This window comes from Mastigoproctus giganteus, chromosome 7 (genome assembly GCF_048544385.1).
Source record: "Mastigoproctus giganteus isolate SK-2022 chromosome 7, ASM4854438v1, whole genome shotgun sequence".
In the NCBI taxonomy this organism is placed as follows: domain Eukaryota; kingdom Metazoa; phylum Arthropoda; class Arachnida; order Uropygi; family Thelyphonidae; genus Mastigoproctus; species Mastigoproctus giganteus.
In genome coordinates this window covers 162,597,806-162,613,596 of record NC_143581.1, presented here as the reverse complement: position 1 = coordinate 162,613,596, position 15,791 = coordinate 162,597,806, and the positions used below count along the sequence as shown (strand labels likewise).

The 15,791-nt window shown below is 33.1% G+C and overlaps 1 protein-coding gene across 1 annotated transcript in view; it reads left to right on the top strand.

Annotated features, from left to right (window-relative positions):
- LOC150083300 (uncharacterized) overlaps positions 1–15,791 on the top strand; it is a 300,614-nt gene that overhangs the window by 76,438 nt on the left and 208,385 nt on the right. Inside the window, exons 6-7 of the mRNA XM_090378469.1 lie at positions 2,051–2,087; positions 14,490–14,618. Coding sequence (XP_090234595.1) covers positions 2,051–2,087; positions 14,490–14,618 — 166 coding nt within the window. The remainder of the gene's footprint in view (positions 1–2,050; positions 2,088–14,489; positions 14,619–15,791) is intronic.

Sequence of the window (15,791 nt, the reverse complement as noted above, 5' to 3'; positions counted from 1 at the left end):
TCCAGCCACTGCAATTTGCAGAACTTAAGCCTCTCTTGGTAAGAGGATCCCTTCATTCCCCTCACCAATCTTGTTGCCCTTCTCTGTACCCGCTCAAGTAAATCTACATCCTTCCTAAAATGAGGTCTCCAGACCTGTACGCAGTACTCAAGGCGTGGCCTGACCATTGCCTTATACAGAGGGATAATCACCTCCTTTTCCCTGCTAGCAAAATTCCTATATATCATTGACAAAACCCAATGACCTGCCCTGGCAGCCTGTCTGCATTGCTCAGAGAACTTCATATCTGACTGCACAATTACTCCCAGGTCTTTTTCATTTTCTACCACCTTAAGTGTAGTACCAGACAGTTGGTATGTTTCTCTGGGGTTATTTCTACCCATATGCAGTACTTTGCATTTGTCAAGGTTAAACTTCAGTTGCCACTTCTTAGCCCATCTGCCCAAATTATTTAGATCCTGTTGCAGTAGTAGACTGCCATTACTGTCATTAACAACCCTGCCAACCTTTGTATCATCTGCAAACTTCGACATTAAGCCTGATATACCTTCATCAATATCATTGATAAATATACAAAACAACAGTGGACCTAACACCGAACCCTGTGGGACTCCACTAATAACATTAGTCCAAGAAGAGCAGCACCCATTGATTACCACCCTCTGTCTTCTCGCACTTAACCAATTTGTCCGCATCTAGTTGAGGAATTTAATTTTCTACAGATACAATTTCCCTGCTTAGACACTAGACATGTTAATTACAAAAAATGCATTTCTATGGGAAAATTTACATTGGTGAGACAGGATGGTTATTTGAAATGAGGGTTGGAGAATATTATAGACATGTAGAAAGAGGAAAACCATGAAATCCAAGATAGCAGAGCACATCTACAGATGCTCCCATGCTTTTAATGTAAAAAAATTTAGAAATTATCTGAGGCCAGGAGATTTTATTAAAAGAAAAGTTAAAGAAGCTATCTACATAAGAAAATTTAAAGTTAAGGGAGAAAGATATAGTTGCATTGTGGATGCATCTTTTTTATAATAGAATATAAATTTATAATGAAAATTTGTTTTTTTTTACATGATGTTCTTTATAGCGTTAATTATCACAGAATAACAGTGGTTTAAATTGTAGTTATGAATTAATTGGAATAACCCACAAAGATAGCAACTCATTTAAAGTCATAATTACTATTCTGTTAAACTAAACTGCATATTCATTGTTAATCTTGCCGCATAACACTGCAACTACACAATTTCCATTACATTCCTCCATAATCTATAAAGTGAAGATTACTTGTATTGACTGCTTCAGTTAGTGCACTGGATCAATTACTTTTGAATTGGCTAACTTTAGACTTTCGAAAAATATAAATTCTGTTTCAAGCCACCATACTTTCAACTACTCTAGGGAAATATTCTTTGGTCTTAGGAATGATTGATAGGAGGTCAGTTGGCCACCAAACTAAGTCCACAGTTTATCATCATTCGTAAGCCATACAGCTTCTGCCATGAGTGGTGTATTTAATATATAAAGTTCAAAGATTGTGTAAGTCACTTACATGGCTGCAGAGAATATAAATTTACAATGAAAAATGTGTGCATGTGTGTGCTTTTTAACTTGGGGTGGGGGAGTTACAGTCCATGTATTTAAATACAAGAGAACTGATCTTTAGAGGATAGGATAGGTTATTGGGTCTCTCTGATTGACTGGTCAGGAGTTAGTTACTCTCTTATGATGTCATTTCCCTTCTCTTACCTCCCTGGACATCCCGATCACTGAGAGAGGAGATGTGCATGTGATCAAGGGACCAGTATAAGTTCCAGAATGTGATGCTCTTTATTTAAATTATAGTTATCTCTTAATAGAACATTAAATTTGATATTTTTGATTGTTAGATATTGTTGAGGAAGGCAGATGTTTCAGTGCAGATATTACAGTATGACAAAATTTCATACAAGAAAGAGCTTTCTTAAGTACTGCTTCTTAAAAAGATGATTATGTATTATTTTGTACTAATGTATTTTTATTTTGATATTTGTTTTAGAATAACTGAAAGCAGTTTATCAGATGATGTAGAAGAGGTAATGGTATTCTCCATTCTTTTGTATTTAGTTAAATTGAAATTTTTAATTAAAAATAACCCTCTCACATTCAATTGATTATAATCATAAAGGCCAGAGTTGCAAGTTGTTGTTTCCATATTAAATTGTTGCACCATAAGTTTGAATTATAGTTAAAAAAATAAAACACTTAAATGATTAAACTAAATTAAGCACTTTTTTTACTACATGAAAAATTGCTGCAACTGCAATGCTTTCCAGTTTTCACTGCTATCTATACTCATGCAAATAAAATTTAAAACAAAATAAACATAAATTAATTGAAATTAATAGAGCCAGCACTCCACTCACCTTTAAAGCACTGTGCTACAGAATTCTGTTATGAAAGGTGCAACTGCAGCCTGGTTTCGTACAAGAAGTTACACCCACATATTAACCCAGAGATCAGTAGTAATGTCCCTTTTACACAAAAAAAATAATAATAAATAAAATAAGAAAACAATAAAATTATATTTGTATGTTTTTGCTCTCACTGAATGAAGTTGTGATTAATTATTCAAAAATTTACATTGATTTAATTATTTGGTATACTCCCTTTTTAGATTTTTTTGTGATTTGTTTATAAATTTATTTGCATATTTACATTTCATTTAGGTTAGCCAATATGGTCTGGATGACATTTAAATTTTCATTTTATATTTTCTTTTACTTTAATTCTTTTTTTTTTTTTTTTTTATGAAAACCCCAAACATGAGAGGTATTAGAACCTATAGTACTTAGTACTGCTTGGGTTGAAGATTGAGAAGATGAAAGAAGATATCTGTTGACATTAGACTTGAACTTCTGTAGACTGTGATTTTCAGGAAATACGTATGAAGGAAGGTTGTTCCATAAAATGGCAGTTGAATGAATAAATGAGGAAGAAGAAAAATTGGTTCTGTGGAATTGAACTTGGACAGTAAAAGGATGTTGACTGGTTGTGGCACGTGTTCAGACTGTTTTGAAAGAGAGTGGGAATTATAGAAGCCAATTCAGAAGAACAATGTCCATGCAAGTAACTATAGAAAAGGCATGCAACAGAAACAGAACATCTATGAGACAGAGAGGGGAGAGACTCTGTTACAGATGAGACATTAATTAACCTAACTGCCCTCTTCCGAATGGAATCTAGAGGCCTGCGAGAGGTTTTGAGGGCACCGCCCCACATGTGGGAACAATATTCCATGGTAGGGCGGATTTGCGATTTGTACAGAGTGAACAGCTGTTTGGAAGAAAAGTAACGCCGAGAGCAAAAGAGAAAACCAAGTTTTTTAGATGCAGAGGAAGCAATATTTGTAATGTGCTTGTGCCAAGAGAGATTAGAAGTCAAGGTAATCCCCAAAAGAGATATATCATTTTGCTTAGAAATCGGAGTGTCACCAAAGATAAGCATAGGAGCAGAAGAATCCTTTTTGCGAGATATAAGACAAGAATGAGTTGTAGAAGGATTGAAATCAACTAAGTTGTCTTTGCCCCACTGGAGAACTACCTGGAGATCGGCATTTAAGGAATTGGTAGCAGATATTCGAAAAGTTGAAGCTGATTGAGCAGGGCAAGGTTTTTCAAAATGAAAAGTGGAATGTAATGTGCTATCATCGGCAAAACTATGGATAGGATTTCCATTCAGTGGAAGAAGGTTAATAATATTCAAAAGGAAAAGAGTGGGGGAAAGAACTGAATCTTGGGGGACACCAGCATTAGTGGAGAAATTAGAAGACAGAGAGCCATCTACCATCACCCTCAGTGAGCGATCAGAGAGAAAACTGGATAACCAATTACAACAAACAGTTGGCAAACCATAAGATGGAAGCTTGTTTAGAAGACCTTTATGCCAAACACGATCGAAAGCCTTGGAGATGTCAAGAGAAGCTGCTTGTGTTTCACCGAACTTTTCCATATGTCAGTATGGAACACTGACAGAATCCATACTGGCGATCGTTGATCAGACAGAAAGTTTCTAGGTAGTTTAAGAGTTGGTGGTTAATTGATTTCTCCATTACTTTAGAAAGAGTAGAAGTAATTTCAATGGGACGATAATTGGATGGGAGGGATTTGTCACCCTTTTTAGGAACTGGCTGGATATGAGCAAATTTCCAAGCAGAAGGAAAAACACCTTTGGAATAAGAAAGTGATAAAAGGCAGCAAAGAACAGGAGTAAGTTCAGGAGCACAGGTTTTGAGAACAAGTGGAGAAATACCATCAGGACCTGGAACTTTCTTAGCATCAAGATTTGTCAAAATCCTTCTGACATCCTTTTGACAGAAGACCACAGGAAGCATTGAATGGAATTGAATGATTGTATAGAGGCATCTGTGAACTCTTTTAATGAACAGTAGTCACAATGGAAATCTGACCTTTGGAGGAACTCATAGTGGTAAATACCTCCTGATTCCTTCACCTTTCTTCTTTTGTGTTATTATTAATTTTTTTTTTTTAATGGGATTAGCATTAAGACAAAGTTTTATTATTTTCATAAATTTATATTAAGACATAAACACAAATTCATCTTTGGCTTGGCTGATATGTATTTGTCTTCTCACATTTATCCAAGCTTTAGTTATGCCTTTTATAGCAGAATTCTGTACTGAAGCACTTCCCAGGGTGGGCATTGATTATCTTAATTTAAATTTATTTATATTTGTTTATTTATTTTACCTTTAATTTTATTTGCTTGAGCAAGAGCAGCAATTTTCCATGTGGTAAAAATCAACTTTGTTGTGGTAAAAATCAACCTTGTTGTGGCTTGAATGTGGTATTATCAACCATGTGGTTGATAATATCACATTCCTCATCTTCTTAAAAACATTTATGAAACAACAAAGTGAAATTTTTTATATATGTTTCTATGTATCACACTAATTAATAATTATACCGAATAAACACAAATAACAAAATAGCAAATGATCTGCATGCATTTTTTTATCACATTACTAATTATGGAGATTATAATACAGCAATATGTCGCTTAGCATGGGTTTCACTATTTCACTATATGTATCACACTAATTAATAATTATACCGAATAAACACAAATAACAAAATAGCAAATGATCTGCATGCATTTTTTTATCACATTACTAATTATGGAGATTATAATACAGCAATATGTCGCTTAACATGGGTTTCACTATAACACGGTTTTCAATTAAGTTTAAGTCAAAAATTTACTGTACCTATTAAAACTCATTCAAAAGTCTAGACATGTACTCTACATATATGCTACATTGTTGTAGCCTAGGAATGCATACATATATGCTGCAGTGCCCACTCTTGTCTCACATGCACATGTGCCAATAGCTTCCCTTAGGCAGTCGCTGGCAAAGTGCAACAGTGTTCAGTATTCTTAATTCCATCCTGACAAGATGACATGATAGCTTTTCATTTCACAATTTATTTTTTACTCCTTTAAATACGATCAAAAATATATTTGCATTTTGGGTAGAAATTTCTGCCAACAACATGCATTCTGTTTAGCAGCATGTTTTTCCCCATTTGGCAAATTATTTCACTGGTTTTGAATTATGAATTCAGACAATTGCCAAAGACATTGTGAAGATCAGAAGAGACTTTTTTTTTTTTTAAATTTTTTACATTGCCACTGTACTTGACTGCATTGACTCACATACAAATGACTTAGATGATGCAAGTATCCTCACAATTGACGAGCAAACTGCATGTGAAGAAGAGGAAAACAATTCTGAAGTGGATAACACTGAAGTGTCACCAAAAAAATTTTCAGCAGAAGAATTGGAGAAAGTTTTTCGGAGGGGTTGACATGTCCTGCAAGGCAATTATGAATGGAGGTCAGAATGTTGAACATAGCATCAAGATATGGCAAATTTTACAAGATGAGTTTTGATGCTACAAAAATGCTTCTTTTGTGCTTCTTTTTCTCGGCGTACAAGTTTTTGACTGCACCTTAAGGTGCATTCAAAAACTTGTACACCGAGAAAAAGAAGAGACCATTCCACCAGACTTTATTATTGAAATACCTAAATAAGCAATAAAGTTTTTTTCTCATCTCTAATGATGTTACCTTTCATTAATAAAATTTTTGCAATATTTTTAATTAATTCTTTTAATTGGTTATCAACCGCAAATTGTTTATAGATTTATTATAATTTGTTTATAGACTGTTTCTCTGGTATGCATTCAATTAAAACCCATTATAATTATACCTCAATCAGCACGGTTTCACGTAACACGGAACAGTTTCGGTACCAGTTATTAGTGCTATGCAGGGTATTGCTGTACAGGCAGTTCTTGCTTTACGAGTTCCCGGGTTTATGAGTTTTTTCCCCCCAAGTATCAAGTATCAGCAAAATCGAAAATATGAATGTTAATTGCAAAAAATTGAATGTTAAATATTCATAAATACCGCATTCCAAACCACGTGCATAGCTATACAATAGAGTGTACCCCACTTTACGATATTAATCTGTTCCAGAGACACCATCATATCGTTAAAATATCGTAATGTGAACCCAATAACAAATTCATTTTTGGTAATTTGTTTCAAGATCTTTGGAGGTTGAAAATTTCACTAAGCTATTTATCTCTGTAAAATGTCATTTTTAAGGTCACGAGCATGACCTAAAGCTATATAAAAGGTCGTGAGCGTGGTTTGTAAATTGTATTAGTTACCAATTCAAATCACTAAAATGCACTACACTTTCATCGTTATCATATGTTCCATTATAAGAATCAGTTTTGAATGCCTTTGTAATATTTTTCTAAAACACATTCTTGGAGATCACTACCATAAAACAATAAAAACAATTTGCACTTTCCGGTTTATTGGGTGTTTCTGTTACTGCAAGCAATTATAAACGAATAGAAAACTCTATCTTCTTGCATTTGCGAAAGTACTGATAGTTGGAATTGTGTGGGTTTTTATGTTATTATGGATGGTGAAATGTGTTTTCCCTTCACTGAAATCTTCAGTCGTAGTGTCAAATAAATTTTCAGAATCTTCTTTTCATTCCTTTTTTTTAAGCTTCGAAAACTTGTTACTCTGCACGAATCCTGTTAGTTGCAATTTGTGTGTGCCGTTAAAAAATGCTTATGCATGCAATCGTGAAATTTATAATTAAAAGGGATTATCTTGGAAACAAACACCTCTTGAAACATTTCTGAAGAAGACGAATCCTTGTACAACAAACCAACGAGTGCCGAGCCAATAATGAGTAATCAACCAGTGTGCATTTAGTCGATGATGATCAAGAATAAACATTCTTTAACATTTGTAAGTCGTAAATAATTTCTCTATTATTATAATTTGTTTGCTTTTGCATTCTATGTTTTCATTTCTTTCGATAAATCAATCATTGTTTAAACATAAACTAATTAGCTAACTAATTTCATTGTTGAGAATGTAACTCCTATTTTAAACCTTATGTCTATGGGAAATAAATTCCTGCTTTAAGAGTTTTCGCTTTATGAGCACATGCTAGGAACGAATTAACTTGTGAAGTCGAGAACTACTTGTACTAATATTTGCTTGAATATTAGTATGGTAATCAAGTATTAGGTATGATTATAAAGTAATTTTCATGAAAATTACTTGATAATATTTATTGAAGACAAATTTACAACTAAAAGTTGAATAATAGGTATAACCCGGTAAAAAAATGTGCTAAGAAACATGTCTTTTTACCATATTTAGAATGCCAAACTTCAAAAAAAATTATAAAGTAATTAATAGATTTATGTATAATGGGACCCCATAAATCTGGCAATATCTGAACTTGATCCTTCCTGAATTTTTAAAACTTTCAAAGGTTTGGAATCTAATGTTTTATGGCTCCATTGGTAGTAAAATGTGCATATTATCAAATATGAGAAAAAGATTATGTAGTAGAGTGAAATCCAGTGGAGTGGTATATATAAAAAAAAAAAAAAAAAAAACGTTTATGATCCAGCACAACTACCAGGCCAGAGAAGTTTACAATAATTCATGAATACAATTATTAATCGAATTTAGTAGTCATGCAGGCTTGAACCACAACCCACTTAAATAGCATGTGTGAAACCTTAATTAAAAAAAAAAAAATTAAAACACTATTAGCATTAGCATTAGCAGTGGAAAATGATGCAAGAAAGCAAGCTTATACAGCATTAGCAAAAAAAACACAAAAAACTTTTCATTTCACCTATCATTCACTCCAATAGTTTGTCTAGTTCTTCCTTGAATTTTTTAAGCTATCAACTTCCACAACAGGTGGAAGTTTGTTCTAGCAATCAACCACCACTAGCTAAAGGCCTTCTACATATTTTCTGCAACCATCCTTTCTCTATCTGAATTTATGCCCTCTTGTGTGCATAGTTTGAGGAAAATCCCATCAGCATTGAGCTTTCTCAAGCCATTTGAAGCCTTAAATACTTCAGTCAGATCACTTTGCATAGTTACCAGATGCTGCAATTTTCAAAACTGAAGGCTTTCTTAGTAAGAGCACCCCATTGTTTCCTTCACCAATCTCTGTACCCATTCCAGCAGCTGTACATCCTTTCTAAAATGAAGCCTTCAGATCTGTATGCAGTACTTAAGGTGTGGCCTGACCACTGCCTTGTACAATGTGATAATCACCTCTTTTTTCCTGCTAACCAAATTTCTGTATATCATTGACGAAATCCCATGCGCTTCCTGATAGTCTGTCTGCATTGCTCAGAAAACTTCATATCTGACTGCACAATTACAGGTAGTTCTTGACTTTACAATTTAATTCATTCCTAGCGTGCGCTCGTAAAGCAGGAATTTATTTACCATAGACATAAGGTTAAAAATAGGTGTTACATTCTCAACAATGAAATTAGTTAGCTGATTAGTTTATGTTTAAACAATGATTGATTTATCAAAAGAAATAAAAATGTGGCCTGTAAAATCAAGCAAATTATAATAATACAGAAATTATTTATGACTTACAAATGTTAAAGAATGTTTATTCTTTATCATTATTGACTAAATGCACACTCCTTGATCACTCATTATTTGCTCGGCACTCTTGGTTTGTTGCACAAGGAGTCGTCTTCTTCAGAAATGTTTCAAGAGGCATTTGTTTCCAAGATAATCTTCTCTTTTAATTATAAATTTCATGATTGCATGCATAAGCATTTTTTAATGGCACACAAATTGCAACTAACAAGATTCGTACAGAGTAACAAGTTTACGAAGCTTAAAAAAAAAAGGAATGAAGAGAAGATTCTGAAAATTTATTTATGGTTTTTATACGATTGAAGATTTCAGTTAAGGGAAAACACATTTCACCATAATAACGTAAAAAACCACACAATTCCAGCTATCGGTATTTTCGCAAATGCAAGAAGATCGAGTTTACTATTCGTTTATAATTGCTTGCAGTAACAAAAGCCCAATAAACCAGAAAGTGCAAAATTGTTTTTATTGTTTTATGATTGTGACTTGCAGAAATGTGCTTTACAAAAATATCACAAAGACTTTTGATTCTTATAACGGAACATATGATAACGATGAAAGTATAGTCATTTTAATGATTCGAATTGGTAACTAATACAATTTACAAACCACACTCATGACCTTTTATGTGGCCTTAAGGTCACACTCGTTACCTTAAAAATGACATTTTAGAGAGATAAATAGCTTAGTTATACGTCGAAAATTTCAACTTCGGAGATCTTGAAACAAATTACCAAAAAACAGTGTTATTGGGTTCACATTATATTTTAACGATAAGATGGTGTCGCTGGAACTGTTAATATCGTAAAGTTCTATTGTATAGCTACACACGTGGTTTGGAATGCGGTATTTATGAATGTTTAACATTAATTTTTGCAATTAATGTTCATATTTTCGATTTTGTTGATACTTGATACTTGGGGAAAAAACTCATAAACCTGGGAACTCGTAAAGTGAGAACTGCCTGTACTCCCAGTTCTTTTTCATTTTTCACTATCCTGAGGGTAGTACTACCCAACTGGTATGTTACTCTGGGGTTACTGCTACCCATGTGCAGTACTTTACATTTATCAATGTTAAACTTCAATTGCCATTTCTCTGCCCAACCTTTCTAGATCCTGTTGCACTAACCATCCTGCCAACCTTTGTATCATCTGAAAAACAGAAAGATTTAATAATGTTTGAAATTTCAATTAACAGTTCCTTTTTTTTTTTATCTTACACCCTTTAATTTTAAAGAAACTCTTTAAGAGATGGTCCACTTGCAAGCTTTATTAATGTTTAGCTTTTAAAAGTCTGCATAATCCTTAAATTAATATGATTGAATTAAGGATGAGAATTTGAGTGTGTTATCAAATTAGGAAAAGTCCTGCCTCAGTATTTGAAGGTTTTTTTTTATTTTTATTTTTGCAAACGTTAGGTGAAGATTTGCATTAGAAAGAGTGGGTAAAATTCTATAATGAGTTTGAGTACTTCACACCTTGTTCATCAAATCCTAGATCTGTAAAATAGTTAACAAAAAAAAATGTATTTTAAACCTTGATCAATGATCTTCATTGAATTTTATATTTGGTGGGATCAATCAAATATTAATTAAAGGACAGATATTTATTTAAAGTATACCCAGTAAAATAAAATAAAATAAAATATTTCCAGAAGCTTTCGGAACTCGTGTCCCTTTCTCAACTGACAGAATTTTTAAATACATTACAAGCAAACTGTGGCACGTTACTCATTCGTCATTGTTGTAGCACGGACGTGTGCTGCCTTGCGCCAGATCACTGGCGCAAGGCAGCACACGTCCGTGCTACAACAATGACGAATGAGTAACGTGCCACAGTTTGCTTGTAATGTATTTAAAAATTCTGTCAGTTGAGAAAGGGACACGAGTTCCGAAAGCTTCTGGAAATATTTTATTTTATTTTATTTTACTGGGTATACTTTAAATAAATATCTGTTAAACTATGGACCCCAGTACTCCAGGCCCATTTGTCACTATTAATTAAAGGATAAATTGAAAAAGTAAAAATGTATATAAGCTGTTTCGTAACCTGTAGCTACATTGCTGAAAACTTCTTTATATGTGGTGCTGTAAATTGTATTGATCTCTATGAGACCTTTGGCATCTATAATTTGTATTTCCATGCCAGCTGTATTTCTACATCAAGACATAGCCATGTACAACTGACCATGAACAAAGAGTGGCCTACCTTGGTCTATGCAAAGATCAACTGATTAAATGTTTGCCCCTGATATTTGTTGATTATTACAGCAAAAGCAGCTATACAGGAAACTGTTTTCTATTAAGAGTGAAGTGAAAGTCGTGGCCATCCTTTGTACATGGTATTATATGTGAAATAACGATGATGCTGCTCTGTTCCTCTTCAGTTAAAATTGAACAGCAGATGATCAAATTGTCGATTTCTAACCAATCAAACAGGTCCCACTACAGAGGCCATTGTTAATATGATATAAATATACCATATTTTATATCAACATAATAATAACTTTATGTTCAATTTCAGTCTTTGTGGTGGTAATTGAGACAGCAAAAGAAAGGCCAGATATTCAGGTTGATACATCATCATTGTATCATTGTTGCAATGATGAGATGGCCTTAGTTGCTAATGCTCCTAAAAACCAACAAACAAGTATATTGCTCCGGGGATATGCGGTGGTCATTCCCTGACCTCTCTGCATCCTCCGTATTTGGTGGCCACGGGATGTAAACTTGGTCAGCAACCAGGAAACTTCTTGCACTATTATTAGCTCACATGTTAGTCAATCACACACTAAGAAAATGATAATACAGAAAACTTTAGGTATCTATTTTGATGTAGTTGAAAAATTTAGGTAGTTTATTTTTGAATATAGCAAATAAATTATGTGGTCTGAAATTATAGGAGTGACATTTTGGAACAGCAAGCAGGTGTTTGCTGAAATCATCACTGCACCAGTGATGATTTCAGCAAATAAGAAAGAAAAAAAAAGGAAAAAAATTTCTGTTATAAAGTGCTTACCACAAGTTTATCTTTTGATCTTTTGATCTGTATTATTATTTATATTAAAATTTAATAAGTATCTCCATAATAAAAAAAAATCTCATAAATCTTTCATTGGTGACATACTTCATACATCATTTCACCTTTCTTGCTTATGTAACATGTTTCAATCAGAGAAAGAAGTATTTTTATTCTTAGCATCCTGTTACACTGTTTCAATTAAAAATAAATAAATTTTTCATAATTATATCTCTTACTTTACTTTATCCATGCTGTTTGTCCCAGTTAGGGGTCAGTGGCATGGATGGAATGCTTCCACTTAGTATGGTTGGCACAGTCTGCTGGAGTGAGCCAACTGAGAGTGTCAAGAAATGCTGGTTCCTGCATTTCTTGCCACACTCTGCTCTAAGAGATAATTATATCTTTTATATAGTTAAAATAAGGGATGGCTCTGCAAAGTGCAAAATTTTAAATTATTTCTGGTCTTTTTTTTTTTTTTGCACTTTATACTCCAACATGATTGTTGCAAAACTTGTTTTTGAATGTGACTATTTGATAGTTAAGGAAGAGAAATTTCTATTGCACTGTCATTTTACAATTCTATTGCTATTTACCTAAATAGTATAATATGAGTAATTTTTGATAATAAAATTAAAAAAATTGCATTAAGGTCATAAACCTGTAAGGTCAATATATTAAATGTTTTAGTTTCTTAACTGAAACGAATATGAAACAGAGCAAAAGTGAGAAAATGGAAGCTAATGCCAAAGTCATGTACTTTGCCATGAGCTTCCTCATTGTGACAAATCACACTGGCACTACTCATAGTGCCAGTGTGATTTCTCTTTGCAAATGCCTTTTGTGGAAACATAATGTTTTCTATTGTCAATGAATCAGAAACATTAGCCAGTTATATCATGTTTAGTAATTAAAAAAATTAAATGTGTGGGATTGAAATATTTTAATGGCTAATGTTGTGTATATTTTTAATTTGTAAACAGAAAGGAGTTTAAGGACTATACTAGCTTTGCCAGTCTGCAGGAGTATGCCTCATGAGTTTGACATGCATGCCCACTAAACTCTTATTGTGCATAACTGGAGGTAAAAAAAACCGCCAGTTACAATCATATGGTAATTTGCTCTCCTTTTGTAACTTTAAGTATTACCTGTGTATTTTTGTGGGTAACTACTCTCAGTAATATATACAGTATCGTTTAATTAATATTAGTTGTGGCAAGATGATGCAAAGAAGAAAGCTACTATAGCATCAGCTAAAAAAAAAAAAAAAAATAAACTACCCATATCAGTTGCCCATCTCTTCTAAAAATTGTCCAATCCTTCTTTTACATTTATTCAAACAATTCACTTCCACATCACCAAGTGACAATTTATTCCAGCAATTAATTACTCTCTTACTGAAAGCAGATTTCTGCACATCCTATCCTACAATTATCCTTTTTTAGTTTAAGTGTGTGTGCGTGTCACTCAGCAAAATTAAGGATGCCATCACCATTCAGTTTATTCAATCCATTTAAAGCTTTTAATACTTCAGTCAGGTCTTGTTGTGGTTGCCCAGATTCTGCAGTTTTTGTATGTCCATACCATTTAAATTTTTAATGAAATTAAACACTTTACTCAGTTCCCATATGAAACAAAAGAAAGACTTCCCTCAAGTGTTGAGCTATCAAAAAATATGTAACATAATATAATATGTATTTTTGTTATTATCCAGTTTACTGCTTGGTTGTTGGGTTTTTAGGCTCATCTGTGACTTTGGCCATGTTGCTCCATTGTGTATTATGTCTCTGCACAAGTATTCACAGACCAAGTTGAACTTTACAGAAGCTAGAAAACCCCAGAATAACTCTTTGGGGGAGGGTGGCTCTGCTCCTGCCTGAGATCATCTAACTGTAGCCATGGTTGAAGAGACCGATAGAAATTCCACAGTCTATGATTAGGTCAAAACCAGACTTCTCCAAATAAATGAAATTATGAAAGTTCTAGAAAATCTACATTTGAACATAATTATTTTTTTATTAATTGGACTGATAGGATATTTCATTCTCCAAACCTATTTTTAATATAAGTAATTGCTGTGTTAAGGTCATTTAAATTGAAAGTTTATAAGAACTCATTAAAAACTTAGTCACAGAGAACCAATTTTTTTACTTGAATATTTTCATGATAATGAAATTATGGCTAATGTGCATGGGTTTTCTAAATATTTTGGTTAAGAAATTTTAATTATTTATTGTTATTGCAAAGCTAATTTCACAGAATTTACATTATACTTTAAAAACTGTTCCTTCTAAATCTGTATGCAGTTTTGTACAGTGAGTGTTATGAAGAAATAAGATTTTACCAACTCTTAGGTATTATAATCAGGCTTAAAGATGTTTGGTCATTAACCCATTTCATTAGAATTTCATTAAAATTCTTTTTATGTTTCAGGATTTAGATCCCAGTAGTGCTTTTGTATCTGTAATTGCTAATAAAAATAAAAAGTCAAACTTTTCTGCTCAAAATAAAAAGAAGAATCAAGAAAAACATATAAAAGCAATTCCTGAAGATGATTATGAAGTATGTATTAATTTTCCTAAATATATCTAACTTATATACAGTGGATTCTTGTAAATCCAGCAACATTGTAATTGATTGTTACATTGATTATTTTTATGATAAGCTCTATGATAGAATTTGGTAATTTCTTACATTAAGAGAATCTAATTTCAAAGTGGGAAGTCTTTTATTACTGGATATCTAATAGGCTTATAAATATATAATCCAAGAATCTTTTACACAAACATTTTATTAAGGGACTGTGTCTAGACATTCTGAGCAGTTTCCTTGAAACTCATAAGACAAGATGTTAAAAAATTAACCAGTTCCAGTTCAGTCAATATCTTAAATCCACTGTATATGTTTTACATAATTCCGATGTCAAACCTTTCTGTGGTGCAAAAGTTTTTTCAGCTTCCTCCCTGAGTTGTGACTTTGATCCTGACCATTATTCACAGTTATAGTTGGTGCTCAATGTTGTTTGAGTTCATTTGAATTTCAGCCCAACAATATTTTAACTGCTATTTTAAAGTCAGTGACTACATTGTCACAGGCCCTGATGAGCTATAAGTCATGCTGTTTAAAAAAATGCTAAAATACATTAGTTCCAGTTTTACTAAATTGTTCAATATCTGTATTTCCTCTAGTGACTAGAGGAAATACAGATTTCAAAAATAATGGAGATAAATCTGATCTCTATAATTAACAACCCATCTCGATTCTTAATCTGCTTAAATTTGACCTTGTTTTTGCACTCTACACTTGTTAATTTAGAAAAGGATTCCTAGATTGATTCTCTGTTCTTAGACTTAACCGAAGCTTTTGACTCTTCTTATTCTGCAGTGCTTTGGTGTAAGTTATTGTCTTATGGAGTATTACACCATACACTTTTACATGACTGTATAATTCATCTAAATAACAGATCAGTAAATGTTGTCAAAGGAGCTTTACCCTTCATTTTTTTTAGCTCTTGTGAGTGCCATGGGTCCCCTCCCCCACCTCTCTCTGGGTCCTGGACTGTTCGTCATATACAATACTTCAATGACCTTGCAACAACACTCCAAACTTTCAGTGTCAAATGGCAATGGCAGGTGCTCTTGATGACCTTAAACATTACAGGGTTATTGATTTGATTTCTGATTCTCATATTTTACAGTTTTGTCTCAAACTGATCTCATCTTGGCTTAGTGAAAA